Raw genomic sequence first — 22,443 nt, 5'->3', positions numbered from 1 at the left:
TATCCTCACCTATACATACGACGCAGGGTCTAATTATGTACTCCATAACTCTCAGTCAATCCTGTATCTAGTAATCATCCAGAACGCATTGCATAACACACATAATCCACACCCCCTATTTCCCATGCCTTTTCTCACCTGGAATGTCGATCTCGATACCCCCTACCAGGAGGTGCTGAAATATGTGGGTAAACTGATGGGCCCTATATGTCGATCATTTCAATGATCGTCGCACAAGGTTCGGTTCGGTACCGGCCGAATTAAACCAGCCGCGTACGTAATCGATTCATGCAGTTTTTATCCATTAGTGATGTTGGGGTTCGTAGGGATAAGAAGAATGGGAGGTGATGCGATTGAAGGGGTATATAGTTAGGATAGGGGAGTACATATATGAGTTGCTATGGTTTGTTTGGTAGATTGGATGTATGGTTTACCTGTGTGTTGTTGTTATGGGAGGGGGGTGGGGTGGTATTCTTGATGATATCATGTATGGGATCGCCATGGTTGACATTGATGTGCCTAATTAATATTGGATTGATATCTAGTTTATGGTTTGTCTAGGGAATAGGGGGGTATGTTTTTAGGCCTTGTGGCTGTTTTCTTTACGTATGGTTGCCCTCGGCTGTCTAAATGAAATTAACACCATTTTCTTTCTTCCCCTTCCCTTGATATTCGGTATTGCCTTCTTCTAAAGGGTTATGTTTAGTAAGTTACTATATTACTCTCAGCTATATAAAATGCCAACGAGCGCTTTCAAATGACATTGTCACTAATGCGGAACTTCCAGAGTACAATATAAGAATACGGTATATCACATCAAACAAGATGAACGAAGGGTCATGTCACTATAACGTCAATAACACACTAAAGTCAGGCGCAAAAGAGACCTAGCATGATTACCAGTATTAGGCAGATGAAAGGCGAGCCGAAATGGAACGATGGGGTACAAGCAAGTGTTCTTGACCAGACAGTCTGCACTTGCGACAAAAGAGCTTGATTTTTGGCCTAGGCCACTTTCGGAAGCTGATGTTCAGTTGTTCTGCTGATTGTTCAGGATCCGGAGGATAGCCAGGAACAGGTTCAGGATATCCAGGTAGAGCGAGATGCTGGCGGCAATCTCCTCCTCGACGTGGTAGTGTCTCATGATCAACTGCGTATCGACGAGGATATAGGCCGAGAAGATCAGCGCCGCTAATCCGCTGTAGATGAGCTCGACGGTGGAACTGCCGGGGAGAAAGGCGGCGACGAAGCCGAACAGGATCAGGAACCAGAGGGCTCCGAACAGGTAGGGCATCCAGTTCGTGAAGTCGTACTTCGTTTGGCAGGCGAAGAGCGTGAGCGCGACGAACATGCCGAGAGTTAGAATGAGAGCTTGCACTACGATGCGCGACTCGTAGAAAGACGTCACCACGCTGATAGAGTAGGCCTCGAGAACCGTGAAGGCGGTTAGGAAGAGGAGGTTGGCTGGGTAGCTCTTGCGCTTCCAGTAGGTAACTAGCATGAAGCCCAGAGCACCGAAAACTGAGACGATCATCAGCCAGAAGTTGCCCTGGATCCAGGTGCGATAGCTGTCGCTGAAGAAGGAGATCGAGCTCATGATAACTGTTAGGAGGAGCTGGGCGGTTCTAAATTTTTGAGTTCTATGTTAATATTGCATTCGCGCGCTTGTTTACAGGTATGGCTGGATGTAAAGCTGGGACGTACAGGATTGCATAGACCTTCCGGACGAATTGCATCCGGATAGGCAGCGTTCCCTCTGCGACCATTCCACCGAACTAGATTGTGTTAGCATTCTCTGTAAAGAGAACCGTATGGCCTTTCGAGAAGAAAAAATACAATGCGTACTTTGAAGTCATCGGGAACATTGTCGTCCTCGTTGCGAGGCGCTTGTGAGTATTCGGCCGTTGCCTGATAAGATGGCGGGGGCTGAGAGAATGCGCGGTCCTCAAAAGAGTCCCGCTGAGGAGCTGGCTCGTATCTAGTATTAGCAGCCATGGTGCTAATGAATGTATTGGTAGAGGGTTAATCCACAGAAAAGCGTGACATGCAAGGTCGATGGAGAAAGCGAAACTATAAGTGGAAAGTTGGTTGAGACAATAGTCATGGAATGGGGGCCTACGGGTCCTTCTAGAACGTGACGTCGGAGGACGGGTCACCTGATATCAATCGTGGCGCCTAAGGCAGGAACCATTGAGCCAATAACAATGCAGCTTCAATGGAAGTAATTGAGTGTTAACCAATTGCTACATACAAGTCATAAGAAATAACATTCTAAGTATGTTAACGAAATTGTATACCACAGATCATATTGCCGTATCATGAAGTCAGTTGCATTGCTCGTTAATGAAACGATATCGTCGATCATGTACAGAAGAGGCAGGTAACACTTGAAAATTGATAACAATAAATTCTTATATGTATAATATGAACACAACAAAAACAGTATAGAAAACGAGAAGGAAAAGAAGTGGCTGAAAGAAATATGTGACGTATCCTAGATAAGAGACCGAAATTCCGATGACGAACCCAGACATATCCCCCCAACGCCCGTCAATGGTATAGTAGTAATTGATTTAAAAGTTTAGCATATTAAGCTTGTTCTCTAAACCAACGGGGAAAAACCAAAAGAAAAGAAACATGATAGGAGAGTAATGAGGGCCTGAGAAGGAAGGTAAAGGTTTTGTTTAGGTAACATGAATAAGAAGTCCACTTGTCTAGAAGAAAGAAAATGAAATACCCCGAGGTACTGGGAAGCGGGTATATCAATCTAAGCTGGAAGAAGTTCTAGTGTGAGGCGATGAAGAGCGAATTGGTGATGAGACAGACAACCATGACAATGACTCCGTATATTGCGAGCGCTAAGCTTAACTTCCGCAGTATAGCCTTGCGCCAATGACGAGTCCCACGACGAAGGATACCGCTTTCGGTAAGTGCACGGGTCTGATTGTCGTCCATGTCGTCGTTGTCATCATCGTCGGATAACATGCCTCCAGCCGCCTCGTCGTCTTCCTTCATCAGCCGTTGGTGGGCAGGTGAGTCAGGGGAAGAGATTTTGTAATAGAACAATCCTGGGAGAATGAAACTGATGCTGGTGCTGCCTGTGCTTCCCACATAGGCAAGCACCGCTTCGAGAGAGGAAACGGTCATGGCGACAATGTAGCTCAGTACTAGGATCGTTGTCGTAATAACCGAGAACCGAAGATCACTCATGGGCTCTGGTGTTCGGTTTCCTCGTGGTCCTAGCAGAGGGTGGCGATGAGGTGAATTGTCGTTGGTGGTCGAAGCCTTGGGTTTCCACCGCAGAACCGCATCAACTGAGGCGCGGCACGGGTGACATTGAAGAGGGTACGAGAACATGACAAGCATAACGATGGCGGCACGGCCAATCGTTGCCCAGAGTCCAGGGGTGTACATGCCCACGATGTTTCCTCCAATCTTGTCTCCAAAAGAAAGATACCCCGTAATGGCGACGAGAATATATGTTGCTGCAGAACTTCCAATACTAGCAAGAACAACGCCAGTCGTTCTAAAGTGGCTGTTATTTCCAATCTCGTTCAATATCGAGAACATCTGTCCATGTATTAGATACGTTTTCTCAAACAGGTAGTAAGGGCGATATAACTATACATTTTGGTGGCACGTGAATGCGAATACGATCACGGGAAGACTGCTAAGCATCGGAATGGGACCGGCCCAATGTATCACGCGAACCGGACCTCGATCTGCCATCGTATCACCAATCACGAAATGATAGAGAACCAAAACCACCAAGTAGGCCATGGAAACCAAGGCTGCGATGCTCGTGTATTTCAGGGAATCTAAGCGGCGGAGGTACGAGAGCGGAATAACAACCAACCTAGGATCCACCCACTGTTAGTACGAGTTGCATCCCACGCCGGCGTAGCAACATACATGAAAGCTGTTACCCAGAAATGCCGATCCACCAAAAAGTCGTAGTCCGGAGTACCACCAACAAAGCCCTGAACAACTCCTGGCATTAGGTCTCCAATGATGATAAGGTAACTGACTCCAACTCCAAAACATTTGATCGCAATGGCGGCATCGAAAATCACGGCGGCATTGGGGTATGTAAGTTGGGACAAAGCGAAGAATGACGCCGTTCCCCTATCCAAGTACTGCGCACATCGTGACTGAAGGTAGAGGCCGAAACCAGCTGTCGTTCCAGACCATAAAATGACGATGACACCGAGAACGATCCCCATATGAGACATGGCAAGAGGCATAGCCAGGACACCGGCACCGATGACTAACATATCATTTCTGCATTAGAAAAGGGTTTCCGGGCAGGTTACGCATCTCATCACATCACTCACTCGTATTGACCAGGTTTATCACACAGCTGAGCCAACTGGCTTGGCCATGAAACCCCGGGTCCCGTTTCCCTCTTAAACCACGCCTAAGCGCCCCTAGTTAGCCACCACGCGACTATGCAAAAATGGGCGTCAATGCTTTGCAAGTTTATGGGAAATACCTTCGCGATGCATTTCGAAGTCCATCAGCGGGACCATTCCCGACTGTAGCCTCATCGTCCAACATTTCGTGGGGTGAGGGGATTTGTAGGGTGACCGAGTGAATAGATAAGGATGTGGCCACAAGACGTCGGAAAAAAAGATGTTATCAACCAACTCAAGTTGCGACGGGTGTGACCGACATAATAGCCACTCGTACCAGCGACGCAGCCAGGAAAGAGTGGAATGAGCAAGGAAATTAGGAAGGAAACGAGCGAGAAGGAGAAGGAAGTAGATAAGGGAGCGAAAAAAAGAAAAGAAGAGATATTAGGAAAGACAAAGGACGACAGCCACCGGCGGGAGTTGCGACAAGGCGATAAACCAACGGACGCTAGACCTTTTTCGCGCGGATCCATGGTTCTCCGCATTTTGATGACTTGATTTGGATCACCTTATGTATATAATCCCGGATCTTTTTACCTCTTACGTTCCTATCTATCTCTTCCTTGCCAAGTTATGTGTCCTCTCTAACTTCCTACCCTGGCCCCCTCTTAATTTCCAAGGGGGCGCAAATGAATGGTGGCGGTGAAAAGTGGTTATGTCCATGACTAAGTGTGTATAACTTACTAATCTGATTATGTTACTGTTAACTAGGTTAAATTACGTAGTATGAGTAAAATCGGTATGACGTGCTATTCGCCTATGGTTTCGAATACCGATGGCCGCTCCTGTATCGCGCTATCCCGATTGGCCTCCATGGCTTCTCTATGCTTGGCTTCTCTTTGCTCTGAGGCTGTAGCATGTTAGGTCAACTCCCTGGTGTACAGAGTATTTACCTGATGCACTGGAATAGTGGACTTGGAGCGTTACACTATGCGTTAATCATCACCCTGCAAATGTCCTGGTCAACCGCTCCCTATCATCTCGCCGAAAGCCTGTTTCATTTCTGAAACCATTATTATGCGATTGATTTGTTTACTTGCGGCTCCTTTCTGTCTTCTTCCACGCGGAGAAACCTCCTAGAGAAATGAAACGGGAATCTGGTGCACCTTTTTCTCTTCAAGGGTACCAGTCACGTGGAAGGGCGCGCTCATACCAAATAGTTAACAAACGACTATCTACACATCTCCATCGGCATGCTGGCAACGCGACACCTTCACTGTGAGACCACTTTTGAATCTGCTAAGAAGAATTGAATATTCTCGTCATTCGGGATACTACGATCAACAAACCGAAGACTTCGCCCTTCTCGATGACAATCGTGGGTCTTTCAGGCCTGGAAACGGAGATGAAAACATCGGGTGTGAGGCTGGGACCCATGCATTGCTTCAAGGGAAAAAAAAATCAGACGTGCCAATTCCGGGTTTGCACGGGCTTTGCCTTCTCTGCTGGTGAGTTGTACGAAAGTACATACCGGTTCTCCACTACCCAAGTTAATTTTATCTAGCTCACACGACTGGAAACTTTGCCGATTGTCCCTCGATGGTCCCAAATCTTCCATCGTCGACCTTGATCATGGTCTATGGACATGGTGGTAGCGTACTATGTAGTTTACTCTGTGCATGCAGTCCCCTCGTTGCAAATCATAATCTGTTTGTTTAATCGAAGGAGATAATATATCTCAGCCTGTGCTGATGGAGATTCTGCTGCGGTGCTGTGGTGCACCAAAGCTAGAGAGCATGACCTGGTGCCATAGCCCGAGTAGTAGACCTACTAATGCGATGACATGTTCGCTTGAAGCTAACCAGTCACCATTGCCACCACGAATAAAGGCAGAGACTCAGAAGGTTGGCACTCAGATTTGGCTTTATCATCAGAGCAGTTTATGTTGAGAAAGAGCGCATCTAATTGCCATCGCCTACGCTTGTCTAGTCCTAGACTTGTTTCGTACCCGCGACGATGCCAATCTCTCCTGTCAAAAGCTAACATACATCCAAGAGATGGATTATCGAAATCCAGAACAATGTGTCATTCTTTTGCTGCAGCCCATTTGTATTGAATAGCTAGTGTGATATACGATGTCTGGTACCTCAACAGCTTAGACTTTATTTTTACTGAGCTATCTTGATTCACACGGCTGGAAGTCCCAGTCATTCTAATATTACCCAAGTGAGAGTGCCTAGCGATAAATCTTTGTGATCTAATATTTAATCAGAATGTTCATATTCCGTCCAGCTCCCAGTCCGGACTGAATCACCATCCGATCCGTGACAATATTTAGTACTTAAAGACGAATTTATTTCCACTTTGCTTTGTATATCAAGGAGTTAGAAAAAGTCGAGGAACTATCCAGCTTTGGTAAACATTCTTTCCGTTATATATACAGTTATTAGAAAAGGAGCTATACTTATAACACAGCTGTTGGTCACGATATTGGGATTTGGCCCCATTAGAACTAAGAAACTGTGGGCTTCCTTTTTTTCCCTCTTCTTCTATTAAAAGAAAAAGAAAAAGTAAAAGAAAAAGAAAAAAATGGCGGTAGGACCATAAAAGACGATAAAGAGCTTTTCTCTATAATGGCAATTTACACTCAATTTACCGTTTGAGGTTTCTTTCTCCAAACCCTAAAATCTGTACTGCTTTCTCTCTTTCATTCCCTCCCCCCCACAAAATGTCCAAATCTGTCCTTATCACAGATTGTAGCGAGGGTGGGATTGGATCCGCCTTGGTGGAAGAGTTCCACGCTTGAGGTTTGCGGGTCTATGCGACAGCTCGATCCAAGTCGAAGATGGCCCACCTCGACAACTTGACTAATGTAAAAGTTCTGGAACTGGACGTAGTCTCCACGTCGAGTATCGAAGCTGCGGTGGGATTCGTCTGAAAGGACTCCGAAACGCCTGACATCCTGGTCAATAATGCCGGTCAATCAATGGTGTGCCCAGCACTGGACACGAGCATCGACGATGCGAAAACACTCTTCGGAGCCACACAGGCCTTCGCCCCTTTGGTAATCGCCGCGAAAGGCACGATCGTCAACGTCTGCTCCATCCCCGGACTCCTGTATGCGCCATGGAAGGGTGAACGGGAATGCATCCGTGCGTCAGTTCTTGATATTCACCGATATAGGTCCATACAATGCCTCCAAGGCAGCCTTGATGTCCTGGAGTGAGACCCTGCGACTGGAACTGCAGCGTTCAACGTTAAGGTACTATCACTGGTTACTGGTTCTGTGGCAATTAATGTTATGTCTCTCGACAATATCCACTTGCCTGCAAACTCGCTCTACAAGAAGTCGATCCACCAGATCCAGAAGCGTGATGTTGGAGAGGACGTACAAGGGAAGATTTCACCGGGCCGACTTTTGCAAAGGCAGTGGCGAATGATGTCCTGAGCGGTGCGACCGGCCCTGTGTGGCGCGGTGCAATGGCCTCGATGGTGTGTTTATGCCCAAATTCGTGCCTATCTTCATGCTAGTAAGTGATGGGTCCCGAGGAAGTGGAGGTTAAGCGGTACTGATAGTATGATGTATCACCATACAGGATCGTATAATGAAGAGCGGGACAGATCTCAATCAATTGCCTTGAGGATGGTCGCTTTTTGTCGCTTCATTATAAAGACTTATATGCCCCTAATGTTTCCTTAGGTTCATATAGAGTCTTCTTGAATAGTCCATTTTGTTGTTCCCACTCAACCCCATACATAACCCACATCATAAGTTTAGGTTTCAACTTCAATGTATATTCTTAGATTATCTTGCTTGGCTTCCTTGGAACTCTTATCTCAGTCGTGTAATGCATACCTATTCTAATCAACCGCGACTTTGTTTCTGGTTCCGGCTATAAATTATTCTACTGCTGCTGTACTTTGATGTGGCTCAGTACCTTTCTTATATAATAGTTGGATATTTGTATCAAATATCCCCCTCGTCCAGTTTCATATGCGGGATAAAATAAGGCATGCGGTCAATAGCAATAGTTATTGAGTACTATATCTGGTTGCGGTTCTTTGCTAATACTTTTGATAGGATACGGCTCTATTCCCTAGGCAAGTCTACACCACCCAAAAAATGAGGCTTCAAGATTCGTTACTATTCAAGTCATGTCTCGTATATCCTTCACAATTTCGGGGTACCCCATCCTTCTTGAGATAACAACTCAAAGACTTCGTCCTCCAATACATTCATATCTGAAACCGTGTTGCCGGCTCTTTCCCCAGGGCCAGGGTCATTAAACGCACTGACAGAGCGCACAGTCTTGGACACCTCCAACACAGTTCCCCCCCTCACAAGGAACTGTGGCCCTTGACGAGACTTGTCACAGATAATTTCACTAACCTTGTCCTGCTGAATCAGAGCTAGCATGACCTGCGCCACCTCCTCAGGAGTAACCCATTCATCGTTTGCATTGTCAACGATCTTCAGCTTCTCGGGGTGTTCAGTCCACAGAGGAGTCTTGATCACACCAGGCGCAACGGCCGTAACGCGAATCCCAAGCTTGCGGTCAAGCTTGCTCAACGACCGCACAAGTCCATTGATAGCGTGTTTAGTAGCGACATAAATCGGCGCCGCCAGGGCCGGGTTCTGGCCAGCAATGCTAGAGATATGAATGATGTGTTTCCGACGTCCACCAGTCCGACGGCGACCGAAATGCGCTAGAGCAAGTTGCGTCGTGCGAATCGGATGCGTCAAGTTGATGTCCAGCAGGGCGTACCGGCCTCCATGTTGTGGGTCCCGACTCTCGGGTGTGCCGGGAGGACGCCAGAAATTGCTCCAGTGCTATATATAATAACATATATGTGACCTAATGCGTTAGAGACAGTGGCGTTAAGTAGGGAATAGGCGGTGTGTTGCGCCAATGCTTGATCTGCAAGACAACGTACCGGTTCGTAAACCCCAGCCCCCGGACATACTATGTCGATTTCCCCAAACTCTTTCTCGGCTACCTCGAACATCACCTCTAGCTGTTTCCAGTCTGTTACGTCGGTTTTTTGGAAAACAGCACGGGGGCGACTAGACGATGCTGAGTGCTTGTGGACTACTTCCTGTGCCTCTGGGCGGAGTGCTAGGTCTGCGATGAGGACATTACACCCGTTTTCTAGCAGGAGTTTGGCAAAGGCGAGGTTGATACCTACGTTCGTCATTTAGTAGGATATCCTTATTGTAGAAGACGCAGCTATTGAATATGTACCCGAGCCTGCTCCAGTCACGATAGCAGATCTTCCTTCAACGGAGAAGGACATATTTGGATGGGTGAACGATAGTTGTAGAGAGGTGTGAGTCCTGTTGGGTTGGATACTAAGGTTACTTTATACGGCCCGCAGGCAAGTCAAGGACCCTCGGGATTCATTATTACGCTGACGGTGTTTGCAGTTCCCCTCTTAAGAAACATTGAGGGGATTCGTCGGGGGTGGTTATTGACCCGAGGGTTGGTGGACCGAGTCGGAAAGAAAACCGAAGGTAACTGTTATGCTGCAGCTCGTGTAGGGAATATGGATAGCTAGCTGCAAAAGCCTGGTTATCTGTTGACTTGGTAATTGGGCGTAGCATGTAGCTTAATTACTGGATTCGGATAGACGGGCATGCTATTCGATGTGCATATTGTTACACTGAAGTTCGTATACATTGAATAAACTAGATCCTTTCATGGGAATTCTTCGGGAAACATTGATGATTGGACTTGGCTTGGCAGCTTACCAAAAGAGTATTATCCCGCCTGGGGGCGAGATTTGCGGAGTAGCGTCAATCCTTCTTTGACATAATGCTAATCTTAATTAAAAATTACAGTCTTAAATGTAGAAAAGAATATAGAGTTTTCTGGATTATCTCGTAGTTATGTATTGCCAGGATATAGTGGTTTGGGGAAGAATGAATGGCCGCCGCGCCTATAGCGTCATGAAGAAGCGCTCAAATAACTGCACAAGTGCTAAAGCCGAGCTTCATGATGCAATTCTAGTTTTGGTCTTGTTTCGGAACCCGAATAATTTTTAAAGGGCTGCAAGTTCGGAAACCAATCCTTTGCTGTAGATGGATGTCTGCATTCGAATTTCGCCTGTATGATGCACCGGTTGATGTAGGCTGGGTCCTTGCACACAGAGGCAAATTCCTCACAGGTAACATGATAGTCGTACTTGACGGGAACGGCGATGATGAAGAGAGCTTCGTAGGTAGTATCGGCGGAATGGTCTAGAGTCGTCTGACGTCCCTGAATAGGGTATATAGGTATATAGCACAGTCACGTGAAAACCGTTGAGCGCTCACTAAACTCCAGCTTGTGCTGTAAAATATCAAGTACTGCGTTAAGCTCCGGTCTATATAGCTACCTATATACGCTGTTATTCGTTTAAGATGAAACTCGTTTGGGTTATAAGATTGTCTAATCGCCGTCCGCGGCCTAAATATTTTAAAAAGATCCAACACCTATGCATGTCGTCGGCAGTTAGATCCGAGGTAGGGGTAGAACTCAAGCTGCCGATCTCTAGACTACTGAGTCTGCGGTGGACAGCTATGCCTTCCACGGTAATGAGATGTAACGAATATGAATTGTTATGTTATCAAAGAGACAGATGACACCAGGCATTCATCAACCATGGAACTTGGAGCCAAAGATTGACTGTCACGATAAATATTAGTGACCTTGATGTCAGGGAGTTTGGCGGTTGATTTCCTATTAAAGTAATCGGCCCGATTTCCCCTTTAGGCTTTCCGACTGTACTTAGCCCTGAGAGGGGTTGCAAGGCATATAAAGTCGCAAGGACCATAGTAAGGTCGATGAAAAAAGATATATGTGATCTAACAGCATTCCTAAATTGGTTTACCATGGCTATGTCACGAGTTCTTTCACGAACGGCCGTTCGGGCTGTTACTACTTCGAGTTCCGTTCAAACAACTAAGGCAGCGGGAGATATATCGAGCGTTTTCCCGAGTTTAAGACCGGACTATAAGCCGGAGCCACTGCCGCCACGGTTTAAGGATCTAAAGTCTCAGTATTTCCTGAAAAATGAAGAGGCATTGACAAAGAGCTGGAAGAGGCTACTTCCCAGCTTAGAAGAGGAAGTTGATAAGATCAAGTCAAAAGGAAGCGATGTATGTTGCAGGGGTCTAGCTGTGATACCCGTTTGGAGACAAGAACATCAACTGACTTTACCCCAGATTATCCCTTCCGTGGATTATGCAGATATCATATCTAGCAATGTATCTGACAAGGTACTTGCGGAAATCCGTCACCGTGGAACCGTGGTGGTCAGAAATGTGCTACCTCGTGGAGTCGCCAGAGAATACAAGGAGCGCATTGAAGACTATGTTGCTGCCAACAAAGAGCGCGTGAAGGCATTTCCGCCCGAGTCCCCTGCAGTATACGAACTGTACTGGACTCCCTCACAGGCAGAAGCCCGGGCACACCCTAATATGCTTGGTACACAGCGCTTTTTGCAGCGTTTATGGCATTCATCCGACCCTAATACAAAAATCTCCACTCGAAATCCTCTTACATACGCCGACCGACTCCGGATCAGAATGCCTGGAGATTCTAAGTTCACCCTGGGCCCCCATGTAGATGGTGGTTCGCTTGAACGTTGGGAAGACCCTGAGTATTCTCGAGTTTACACCAAGATCCTTGAGGGCAAATGGGAAGAATACGACCCCTGGGACTCGAAGCATCGCATCGCAGCTAAGATGGATTTGTACAACGGTGCTGGAGCATGTTCCATGCTGAGGTTCTTCCAAGGATGGCTTTCCATGTCTAAAACCGCCCCGGGTGAGGGCTCGTTGCATGTTTGCCCCATGATCGTCCACAGCACCGCCTATACCATCCTCAGACCATTCTTTGACCCTCAAACGTCGCAGCCCTCCTTAGATGCCACATTCCCAGGCTCTGTCCCAGGCGCTTGTCAAGAGTACAACCCAGTCACCCATCCCCACCTGGGGCTTGAGAGCACAATGGTGTCAGTTCCTGAGGTCGAACCTGGTGACTATGTCGCGTGGCATTGCGACTCTCTGCACTCAGTTGACAAGGAACACCGGGGCACAGGAGACTCTAGTGTTCTCTATATCCCCGCCACTCCCATGTGTGACATGAATGTGGACTATCTGCTTAAGCAACGCAAGGCGGCTCAGGCTTACTCCCCACCTTGGGATTTCCCAGGTGCTGGTGGACCCGGTGAGATTGGCTTTAAAGGTGCACTTGATTGGGACTCACTCAATCCAGAGGGTTTACGTGCTATTGGTCTAGGCGATAAGCCATGGGAGATCACCCCCGAAATGGCTGAAGGTGAGAAACAGGTTGTTGAAGCGGCCAACAAGGCCTGCTTTGGCCAGGCATGAAGTTTTGCATGATTTCTAAGATTTCTCCTTCCTTTCCTTCGTATTTATCTCGAGATATCTTTCGGGTTTATAGATTGCACCAATTGGCGACAATATTTTGTATTATATAGATGGAAAGGAATGGATAGTATAGCGAGAATGTAGTCATCAATAATGTGCAAAGAATTTGACATGTTTGCTTCGTAGCTCCACTAGCGTCTGTTTAGATGGCAGTGACCGCCCGCAACCTTAACCAACATTACATCTTCGTTTCTATTTCTATTCCACCTCCGCTCCTCATGACTGATTTTCAGTTGAGATAATCACTATGCGGCTACAGGCGACGCTTCTTTTGCTCGCCTCGTGCGTTCCCTCAACGCTAGCGATTTATCGTGATGAGGTTGACCATATCGATTTCCACCATGCTCTTCTCGGCGCTCCCTCATCCCATTCGACCTTCTTCCTGAAACCTTCGTCCTCCTCTAATGCATCCCTACTCTATACCCTGTCCGAGAAGTCGCTTCTTGGCGCCGTAAATCCCAGGGATGGTTCACTGGTTTGGAGACAGAATGTTTCACGATCCGCGGTACCCGCCGAAAGCGGCATCTTGCGTGCTTCCGATGGGACAAATGCTATCGTTAGCGCTGTAGGCGATTACATTTCGTCATGGAGTGCTCTGGATGGTAAATTGATCTGGGAGAGCTGGTTTTTTGATGAGTCCATTGCCGATCTTGAACTGCTGGAGCTGGAGGATGCCGCCACACCCTCTGCTGCTAAAGACACGATTGCGCTTTTCGGGGGTAAGACGGGTGCGGTTCGAAGATTGGATGGTGATTTGGGAAAGGCCAAGTGGGAACATAGAGATGAAAGGTTTGACCTCGGGTGACTTGGCTATTATCTGCAGTTCTAACGATTGGTGACTTTCAACTTTCATCTAGTGGGGATATCCCTTTCCAAGTCTCGTCCTCCTCCACCGACGTTTTCTACATTTCTCTGCAATCGGCTCTTCTGAAGGGCTATAAGATCAAGGTCACATCGTTGGATCTCTTAACCGGTCGGCAGAAACAGCAATTGACTTTGAACTCGGAAGGTGACATTTCTGGCCCAGAGTCTGTACTCTTCGTCGGCGCAAACACCGCCTCCCCCTTAATTGTCTGGACGGATAAAACTCAAAAAGCACTCAAGGTCAATGTCATCGGCACAAAGCAAGTTAGCACCATGAACATCGACAACACTAGTGGCGAGGAGATCCGTTCAATCACCGTTCACGCCCCAAAGCACCTCAACTCGTTGCCCCACTTCCTGGCCCTATACCAGACGCAGTCTACATCCTGGGCCGAGGTCTACCATGTCAACTTGCAATCAGCAACTGTATCTAAGGCTTACGATCTCCCTCGTTTGGAAGGCTGGTCTGCTTTCTCCACGAGTACCAAGGATGCAAACGTTTACTTTACCCGGGTCACGCAGTCGGAGGTGACTGTTGTGTCTTCTGCGTCCCATGCTATCTTGGGGAGGTGGCCCCTCCAAGCCCCTCCGATGGACCACGCGCTGCATGCAGTCTCGGAAGTTGTCTCAAAGGGTGATAGCGTAGCTGTACGGTCGGCTGCCGTTTTAGAGTCCGGTGACTGGCAATTGATCCGAAATGGCCAAACTGAATGGACTAGATATGAAGCATTGGCCGGCGCTCTGGCTGCAAACTGGGCTGAGGAGGAGTATCAGGAAGAGTTGGTTCATCAGCTCGAGGTTGAAGGTCATGAGACCCTTTACGGAGCATACGCACATCGCGTCAAGCGCCACGTGAAGGATCTTGAGCATCTCCCTGAATGGCTGAAGGACCTGCCTAAGCGCATCCTTACTAGCTTCTTGACCGATGAAGTTTCGAATCTTGATAGCTTCGGGATCTCCAAGCCAGTTATAGTCGCTACCGAAAATGGACGTGTCTACGCCCTTGACAGTGCAAACCATGGAGCTGTTTCCTGGAGTGTCAAGGCCGCGGAAAGTGATAGCTGGAACCCTGTAGCTGTGGTTACCCAGCCAGGTACTGCCACTGTTTATTCTGATGATGGTAGCTCAGTTACACTCAATATCACATCTGGAGAAATCATCAAGCGGACTCCAGCCACTACCAAACTTCGTTCTGTTGCTATTATCGATGACTCTCCTTCGTCACTCATCGTTGGCATTAGTGAGAGCGGCGCGCCAGTGGAATCTGTAGATCACCCAGGGTTCTTTGTCACTCTCGGCGGCAATGATCGCGTCCTGGGTTGGAGTGCCAGCAACAACAAGTTCCCCGTTTGGGAGTTCTTGCCTCCACAGGGCCAGAAAATCATCCATGCCACTTCCCGACCCGCTCACGATCCAGTAGCCTCAATTGGCAAGGTTCTAGGTGATCGATCGGTTTTGTACAAGTATCTGAACCCCAACTTAGTCCTTGTTACCGCCGCGGGTGAAAGTTCCGCTACTTTCTACCTATTAGATGCAGTGTCTGGTCAGATACTTCATGCTAGCACCCAGGATGGTGTTGATACTACGCAGCCAATTGCTTCAGCCATGTCCGAGAACTGGTTCGCATACTCATTCTGGGGTGAGCCCTCCGGTCCCTCGGACGCCAAAGGCTACCAGTTGGTTATTTCCGAGCTTTATGAATCCTCGATCCCCAATGACCGTGGGCCGCTAGGCTCGGTATCCAACTACTCTAGTTTTGATGCACTCCCTCTTCCTTACGTGGTGTCTCAGTCGTTCATCATCTCAGAGCCAATCTCCCATATGGCTGTCACTCAAACCCGTCAGGGCATCACCACCCGTCAACTCCTCTGCATCCTGCCCTCATCAAACTCGCTGGTTGGCATCCCTCGCCCAGTCCTGGACGCCCGCCGGCCCGTTGACCGTGACCCGACCTCTACCGAGGCCGAAGAAGGTCTGTTCAAGTACAATCCCTTCCTCGAATTCGATGGCAAATGGTACCTCTCCCACGCTCGAGATGTAGCCGGCATCAAGAAGGTTCTCTCTGCACCAACACTTTTGGAGAGTACCAGTCTGATTTTCGCGTTTGGCGGAGATATCTTTGCCACCCGTGCCACGCCCAGTCAGGCTTTCGATATCCTGGGCAAGGGATTCTCGAAAGTGCAATTGCTTATGACGATCGTGGCACTGACTGTTGGAGTGACGATCCTAGCGCCAATAGTATGTAGAAATCTTCCCCCTGATCCAGTTTGGGTTGCTAATGCTTTACTACAGGTCCGGAGAAAACAGGTTAACCAGATTTGGAAGGCATCGTAGTTGCCAATGATAGAGTATGGAAGATGAACCGGAATATAAATATATCAATAATGACATAACTACCACTTTGTTCAATACTATAACAGAAGTGTATCTACCTCCACATGAGACCTAAAAGTCGGCCTATCCGTTTCAGTGAGCGCCTTTAGCCAGTCCACCGTTGGAGGGCCAGAAAGGCCAACGACAGTGCTCTTCAAACAGCTCGGACACTCGTTTGTAAAGATCACCACATTAGGGGTTGACTGCAGTCAAATGGCCTTGGTTGAAGCTGTCTGGCCACTGGTAGTAGACCGTCATATAAGGCCCAGTTTTTTCCGAGTAGGAGAAAGACAACCATGCGTGCAACCCAACGCTCTCTCTGAGAACTACGCCAGGGCTATATAACCCGTCAGCATATCCAGTACCACGATCAAGATGAACAGAAGAATGCACTTACAAATACTCCACCAAATTCTCTGTATAAGACCTCGCCAATCCAGCACACCCATGTTTCTCAAAGAACCCAGTCAGCACATTCGCGATGTCGAGATCATTAACATCCGCCAACGGGAAATAAACCTTCGACTTCGGTGACTTCCTCCCAGACTGCATCTCAAGATTATACAAAAACGGCAACCGAACCGGCGAATTACCCGGTTTAGGAGGCTCTCTCAGTCCCAGCGGTAGATCAAACGCCGTCCACAGTTCCTGAAGCATATCCAACCCCTTCATAGTCTCAGCATCAGCCAACCTCCCACCAAGCGTCCAGTTCCGAGAAAGCGTCTCAAAATCAAACTGGAACTCCGCCAGATAGACCTTGAACCGAGCATGACTAGGCTCCAGCAAATCACACGATAAAAAAGTAACGGGCGTCGTTGCCGGATTCACCCTCTCATCCGCAATGAACTCTCTCAGGACAGAAAGACATCCGCTTTCCCCCAGCTGACCACCATCTACCTTCTCCAGGGCAGCAAATATCATCTCCGAGACGGGCGTCCCACGAGCAATAGCCGCGAGCTGTGGATATATATACACCTTGACCAGCACCTCGCCGCCCTTCATGTCAACACCCAGCACATGCTGGGACTTCGTCGGCTGTTTCTTCAGCTCGTCTTTCTCGCGGAGAATACCCAAGTCCGCGTCGGATAGGGTCAGTTCGGACACTAGCGAATGGTAAAGGGAGAGGCTGACGTTTGCGCCTAGTCGCTTGAACTTCATTAATGTTTCGTTCATGATGAGCTGGTTGCACTCGTCTTGGCCTGTTGTTGCGGTGTAGTGCACCGGTTCGAAACCCATGCGAACGGTGTTGGCATCTTTGGTGAAGTTCTGGCTTAGTTCGAGGGTGCCAATACCTCCTATAGGGCTTTTGTAGAGGCCTGGTCGTTGGGAGGAAGGGTAGGGGCCCAGCATGGGGATGACGTGGAGGCCTAGTAGGAGGAGGTATTGGTATTGTTGGTCGACGGGATAGTTGGCCGTGGACAGGAGTTTGGAGAGGGTTGGGCCGGCTTGCTGCCACCATTGGTACTGGTCCAGGTTGGCGAAGGTGAGGTATTTGGTTAGAGAGCGGTAGGTTTGAGACATTGTTGAGGTGTTTTCTGATGCTGTCTAGGATTGTATGAAGACAGTGCGATAGTCTTGATCACGTAGCTCATTGGAGTAAACGAAGACAAGAACAGCTTATAATAAGCAGTGCTGTACAAGGTTCTTAAGCCAAACACTTAGAAAGTACGTCGCGCCCCGGAGATTAATTTAACTATCTATTTATCTATCACTTGCAGGACCCATCACACTATACCTCCGTACCTCCCAAAATAGAACAGGTCACATACTCCAAACTCTCGTTCTTGCGCAAGGCGAGCAGTGCCCTTGATTAACTGGTACTGTGTGGTCGATGCATGATAAACTCTCGACACTTTACACAGAAACAAACAAATATGTGTGAACTATCGAGCGCCACCATAAGTGGAAAGGAAGAAGATCTGGCGTTTGTTCTTCTGATTGGCGGAAGGCTTCCGAGCCTGCATATTCGGGGCGCCAGACGGCGGTCTCTATCTGGAGTTCTGCAGAATGAACCGGGGATTTTGCTTCTTCTTTGGATAAGGTACGTATGCTGACAGACTTGTTGCGGCCGTAGGCGCTCTGCATAAGTCTAATATAATGGCCTACTATTGAAAGTGCTCAGCCGTTGATATTTCAATGGCTCCAATCTTGTATTATTGCAACAGTAAAGTTGGGGGTGCTTTATCTATCTTTACTAATAATGGTACAATATCACGGTATGAGCTCTAATCTCACCAGAAACCCCTCTACTGTTGTTCTTTCAATTTTGTAGCGTCCTTGAGGCACTTGGCCTGATCGGTATCCAGCGTAATATCTATGTCTGGCTTATTCGCCATAGCACTATCTAGAAACAATGATATCCATATCTCGCTCACTTTAGGACACCGTGAACTAAGGTGGAGTGGAGGGGACTCGGCGGAGAAGACAGGATTCGCTCCTCATATGATTGCTTATGTTCATACCATGCCTTGGATTAGGGCATTTGTAGAAGTTATACAGATTAGCCTAATATCGTATCCCATCCCGTAACAGGAAGTACGTTCTGCGATCCATCCATATGACAGAGACACTACTGACATAAACAGTGCTGTCATTTGTCGTCCCGATCAATCGCATTGGAATGCTTGCGCTCATAGTCAGGCATTGCAGCATCTAATTTAAAGCGGCTACGAGCTGCACAAGCTAGAACGCTTCCCGCTTTGGGTAAATATTGCCTTGTAGTAAAAGCTTACCTGCGTAGGATTTAGTATGCACTGGCTCAATGGGTCCAGCGACGTACGAAACCGCTTATGCCATAATATAAAACAGGCAAATCCAGTAGCAGGCATGCAACTAGGCAGGCAGAAGATAGGCGGCCCGAAAAAAAAAAGCCTTCTTTCTAAGAAGGTCGCTGGGATAGCAGAAAGACTTGAAATGTTGATGAGCCTGCCTACTTCAACAACCGAGCGAAATGAAAGAGGTTTAGGGCGACTGATCAGTATTGCGCATTGTATATGTAATGGGTTATTAGACCACCGTCATAGATGACTTTCTTGCCGTTGCGCAGTGTTGTCACCTTGATTTCGGTCGGAGGATATTGGTCCACTAAAATCCGCCATCATTAGTAGAATGCAGTGCTGCAAGAGATGAGGTCTCACTCATTAGAGGAGTCACAGTGGCCCTGACACCACCCCCCGGCAGCCAATCCAATAAGAACCATTGCTGTGATCAACCCGCCAAACGCAGCACGATACTCCGTCGCCGAGCTCGTCGATGTTGCTATTAAGATGATGTACCCCATCAGGTAGAAGCTAGGGAGGGTACTAGACAGCATTTTAATCCGTGTATTTCTGAACCCACATCAAGCTCAGGCGCAATATCCAGTAACGGTCAAGATAGACATCAGATATAATAGCGAATGAAATAAGAGTCGAATATGAGAAAAACATGAAGACGTTATATCTCGTTGATGCTTTCGCCCAGCCCTAGCGCTCCCGCTAGACTCTTGTGTTCAGGGTGGTTTTGCATGTAATTTTCGGAAAGCGTTGTTAGTACTATATAATGTTAATGCGGCTCTTTGCCTGATTTTACTTACGCCAGGGGGTTGTGATGCCCCAGTATGCGAATCGTTCTGAAGCGGCAATGAAAGCTACCACCCATACTGTAGATTCTCGTTAACACGTAGCGATCGAGATTCAAGGACCAGCCTCGAGCATGCGACAGTCTGTGGGAAATAAATAGAGATATGCTATAGTACATACATGGTTAAAGTCAAGTTGGTAAAGACAATGCATTTCGGAGTGGCTTCTATATCTCTCGAGGTGTAGCTACTATAAATGGATATCGGAATACCTTCATGGATCGGAACGAAGCTCAAAGGGCAATCCGATTCTGTCTTGTAGTACGGCCATAGCGCCGTTTGTTTTGAGTCACACACCATTAGATATCCATATTACAGCATCTTTATCGCCATCTTCGCTTGAGTTTGAAGTCGACTCCTGAAGCCGAATCTAGCCGGCACTTTGTATGGCACATGGGAGTACACCTAAGGCAACAACAATACTATTGCATTTGAGATGATGTATTATATAATGATATCCAATCCTTAAGCACTTGAGAACCTAATGACGATATATCTCTGCTAATATTAATCATACTTCCCTACAAGACTGTTGTCAGTTTATGATCTAGATATTAATAGCAGATTACGTGATAGGGCAGAGCATGGTCACTAGTGTTGTTAGCGGTATCCTTTCATTATACTAGTTAACTAAAGTGAGAAGTGTTAGATAAGCGCCAGACCCCTAGTCAAACCGTGCTGACCGTCTTTGATTCTTGAGGCATGCTCTTGCACGTTCATAGAATCCACAAGTACCTGTGTATTCCCAAACTCCCTCTAGCCTTGCCTTGAATTGATGATGTCGAGCCCAGAGCCCACGACGGAGCCAACCGAACGTACCCCACTGCTCTCGACGAGTTTAGATGGGGCAGCGGATGAAGGGACCACTTCATCGATCACGAAGCCTAATGATGGCCTGAGAAGGGTCGCCGATTCGCTTCCACTGTCGGTCTGGCTAATTGCGGTCATTGAGCTATGCGAAAGATTCGCTTTTTTTGGCATTCTTGGGCCTATGCAAAATTACATCCAAAACCCCAGGGATGATCCTTTGCGCCCTGGTGGAATCGGTAAGCCTTAACTCATCGACTGTAGAACACTGCCTGACGTGATTAGGGCTTGGTCAAGCGTATGCTACAATGATAAACCAGGGGTACCTGCTGTGGTGCTATATTACGCCAATAGTTGGTGCTGTCGTGGCAGAGCAATACCTTGGGAGAGTAAAAACTATTCTCCATTCTTCGGAAATATACATTTTCGGACTGATAGCTCTATTCTTCTCCTCATTGCCAGCTGCACACGACCTAGGAGTGGCACTGTTGGGGTTAATTATGGCCTTGTTTTTAATCGGCATGGGTACCGGTGGTATCAAGGCAAATGTTAGCTCTCTACTCGCAGAACAATATACTGGTCCCAAGGAATCCACACACGTCTTAAAGTCGGGCGAAGAAGTCATTGTTGACAGGGATCTGACTGTTCAGAGGTACTTGGCGTATTATAGCCGCATAAGCCACGTTTAAATGCTGACATTGTAGGAAGGATATTCACAACATTCTTCATATTGATCAATGTAGGATCTTTTGCTCCTCTACTCACAACCACAATTGAGCAGAAGTACGGCTTTTCCGCCGCATTCGCTTTGCCAATTATAGTCTTCCTCATTGGATTCATGATTATCCTAACCAGCAAAGACCGATACATCAGCCAGGACCCAGACAGCTCCATTGTCTTCAACGCGTGTCGGGTATTCTGGCTTGGCATCAAGCATAAAGGCGATCTCGACTATGCAAGGCCCAGCTTCCGAGCAGAAGAGGAATCGACTCCTATACTTCCTTGGAACGACACCTTCGTTGATGATCTAAGGGCAGCCATCTCTTCCTGCAAAGTCTTCCTCCTATACCCAATCTATTGGGCTGCCTATTCGCAGTTTTTAACTAATTTCGTTTCCCAAGCCGCGACAATGGAGACGCACGGAATACCCAATGACATAATGCCTAATATAGACTCTCTAACGGTCTTGATTCTTCTACCTCTCGTGGACCGCGTAATATTCCCCTTTCTACGAAGCCGTGGAATTCCCGTTCGTCATGTCGATAGAATCGTCGTGGGGTTCATACTTATAGGCGTGTCTATGCTCTACGTCACCTTCGTCCAAAAAGCCATCTACGCTGCCCCTCCTTGCTACGACCATCCACGAGCACGGGAGTGTATGGGTGGGAAGGTTCCCAATCAGGTTTCTATATTTCTTCAAGTCCCTGCGTACGTACTGGTCGCTCTATCGGAAATACTTGCCTCCGTGGCTGGTATCGAGTACGCCTATACGCAAGCTCCCAAGTCGATGAAGTCGTTGATCATGGCTATATACCTGTCAACTACATCTGTCGGAGCTTTGATAGCGATGACAGTTTCTCCACTGACGGTGGATCCCAAGCTACCGTGGTTATATTCTGTTCTTGGTATGGAGAATTTCCTAGCTGCTGCTATACTTTGGTTTGTCCAAATATGATTACCATATCACGGGAAATTTATGACTGGTTGGTAGGGCTTCTTAGGGCAGAGCAGGCCAATATGTTATAGAGCATACTGAAGATCTTGTATGATGGTTTCGAGAACTTTTGCGATTTGCTTTAGATGGTGGATTTCCTTATTTCCTTTTTGTTGCCTCACTATTGAACTATTGACTTAGATTTCTATACAGCAGGCGGTGTTTGAGCTGCATTCCAGTGCTATCATGTTACACAGCATATAGACAGACGATCTATCAGTATATTGCTTTATTCATGTTCCAAGTGCTTGAGATAATACTCATATAAGGCTATATTGTC

The 22,443-nt window shown here is 47.5% G+C and overlaps 8 protein-coding genes across 8 annotated transcripts; 4 read left to right on the top strand and 4 right to left on the bottom strand.

Annotated features, from left to right (window-relative positions):
- Positions 1–590: 590 nt before the first annotated feature.
- Positions 591–2,127, bottom strand: BDW43DRAFT_277611 (Bax inhibitor-1 family protein). The gene is made up of 3 exons (XM_032042082.1): positions 1,846–2,127; positions 1,705–1,775; positions 591–1,625 (listed from the first exon to the last, which is right to left on the bottom strand). Exons 1-3 carry the CDS (start codon positions 1,993–1,995, stop codon positions 1,031–1,033), a joined length of 816 nt encoding a protein of 271 aa, XP_031900007.1. The 5' UTR covers positions 1,996–2,127; the 3' UTR covers positions 591–1,030.
- Positions 2,128–2,248: 121 nt separating this feature from the next.
- On the bottom strand, positions 2,249–4,859 carry BDW43DRAFT_277604 (putative amino acid transporter). Its single transcript, XM_032042081.1, has 5 exons — positions 4,493–4,859; positions 4,335–4,417; positions 3,913–4,267; positions 3,628–3,856; positions 2,249–3,570 (listed from the first exon to the last, which is right to left on the bottom strand). The coding sequence occupies exons 1-5, from the start codon at positions 4,555–4,557 to the stop codon at positions 2,785–2,787; spliced, it is 1,518 nt and encodes a 505-aa protein (XP_031900006.1). The 5' UTR covers positions 4,558–4,859; the 3' UTR covers positions 2,249–2,784.
- A 2,221-nt stretch (positions 4,860–7,080) lies between these two features.
- Positions 7,081–7,993, top strand: BDW43DRAFT_300599 (uncharacterized protein; the record flags this gene model as incomplete). Its single annotated transcript, XM_032044924.1, has 6 exons — positions 7,081–7,117; positions 7,160–7,245; positions 7,294–7,486; positions 7,601–7,740; positions 7,779–7,844; positions 7,949–7,993. The coding sequence occupies 6 exons, from the start codon at positions 7,081–7,083 to the stop codon at positions 7,991–7,993; spliced, it is 567 nt and encodes a 188-aa protein (XP_031900005.1).
- A 374-nt stretch (positions 7,994–8,367) lies between these two features.
- On the bottom strand, positions 8,368–10,084 carry BDW43DRAFT_277596 (putative short chain dehydrogenase/reductase family oxidoreductase). Its single transcript, XM_032042080.1, has 3 exons — positions 9,596–10,084; positions 9,288–9,535; positions 8,368–9,183 (listed from the first exon to the last, which is right to left on the bottom strand). Exons 1-3 carry the CDS (start codon positions 9,645–9,647, stop codon positions 8,524–8,526), a joined length of 960 nt encoding a protein of 319 aa, XP_031900004.1. The 5' UTR covers positions 9,648–10,084; the 3' UTR covers positions 8,368–8,523.
- Positions 10,085–11,076: 992 nt separating this feature from the next.
- Positions 11,077–12,870, top strand: BDW43DRAFT_277592 (DUF1479 domain-containing protein). The gene is made up of 2 exons (XM_032042079.1): positions 11,077–11,490; positions 11,557–12,870. The coding sequence occupies exons 1-2, from the start codon at positions 11,176–11,178 to the stop codon at positions 12,724–12,726; spliced, it is 1,485 nt and encodes a 494-aa protein (XP_031900003.1). The 5' UTR covers positions 11,077–11,175; the 3' UTR covers positions 12,727–12,870.
- A 105-nt stretch (positions 12,871–12,975) lies between these two features.
- Positions 12,976–16,083, top strand: BDW43DRAFT_277590 (uncharacterized protein). Its single transcript, XM_032042078.1, has 3 exons — positions 12,976–13,575; positions 13,644–15,888; positions 15,943–16,083. The coding sequence occupies exons 1-3, from the start codon at positions 13,034–13,036 to the stop codon at positions 15,982–15,984; spliced, it is 2,829 nt and encodes a 942-aa protein (XP_031900002.1). The 5' UTR covers positions 12,976–13,033; the 3' UTR covers positions 15,985–16,083.
- Positions 16,084–16,215: 132 nt separating this feature from the next.
- BDW43DRAFT_311564 (aromatic prenyltransferase) lies at positions 16,216–17,544 on the bottom strand (the record flags this gene model as incomplete). The annotated part of the gene is made up of 2 exons (XM_032047215.1): positions 16,216–16,360; positions 16,421–17,544. The coding sequence occupies 2 exons, from the start codon at positions 17,542–17,544 to the stop codon at positions 16,216–16,218; spliced, it is 1,269 nt and encodes a 422-aa protein (XP_031900001.1).
- Positions 17,545–20,311: 2,767 nt separating this feature from the next.
- Positions 20,312–22,401, top strand: BDW43DRAFT_277587 (POT family-domain-containing protein). Its single transcript, XM_032042077.1, has 3 exons — positions 20,312–20,688; positions 20,735–21,101; positions 21,158–22,401. The coding sequence occupies exons 1-3, from the start codon at positions 20,418–20,420 to the stop codon at positions 22,122–22,124; spliced, it is 1,605 nt and encodes a 534-aa protein (XP_031900000.1). The 5' UTR covers positions 20,312–20,417; the 3' UTR covers positions 22,125–22,401.
- Positions 22,402–22,443: the final 42 nt, after the last annotated feature.

This window comes from Aspergillus alliaceus (genome assembly GCF_009176365.1).
Source record: "Aspergillus alliaceus strain CBS 536.65 unplaced genomic scaffold BDW43scaffold_24, whole genome shotgun sequence".
NCBI classification, from domain to species: Eukaryota; Fungi; Ascomycota; class Eurotiomycetes; order Eurotiales; family Aspergillaceae; genus Aspergillus; species Aspergillus alliaceus.
Note: the sequence above shows the minus strand (reverse complement) of the source record. Positions and strands in the feature narration are given on the sequence as shown.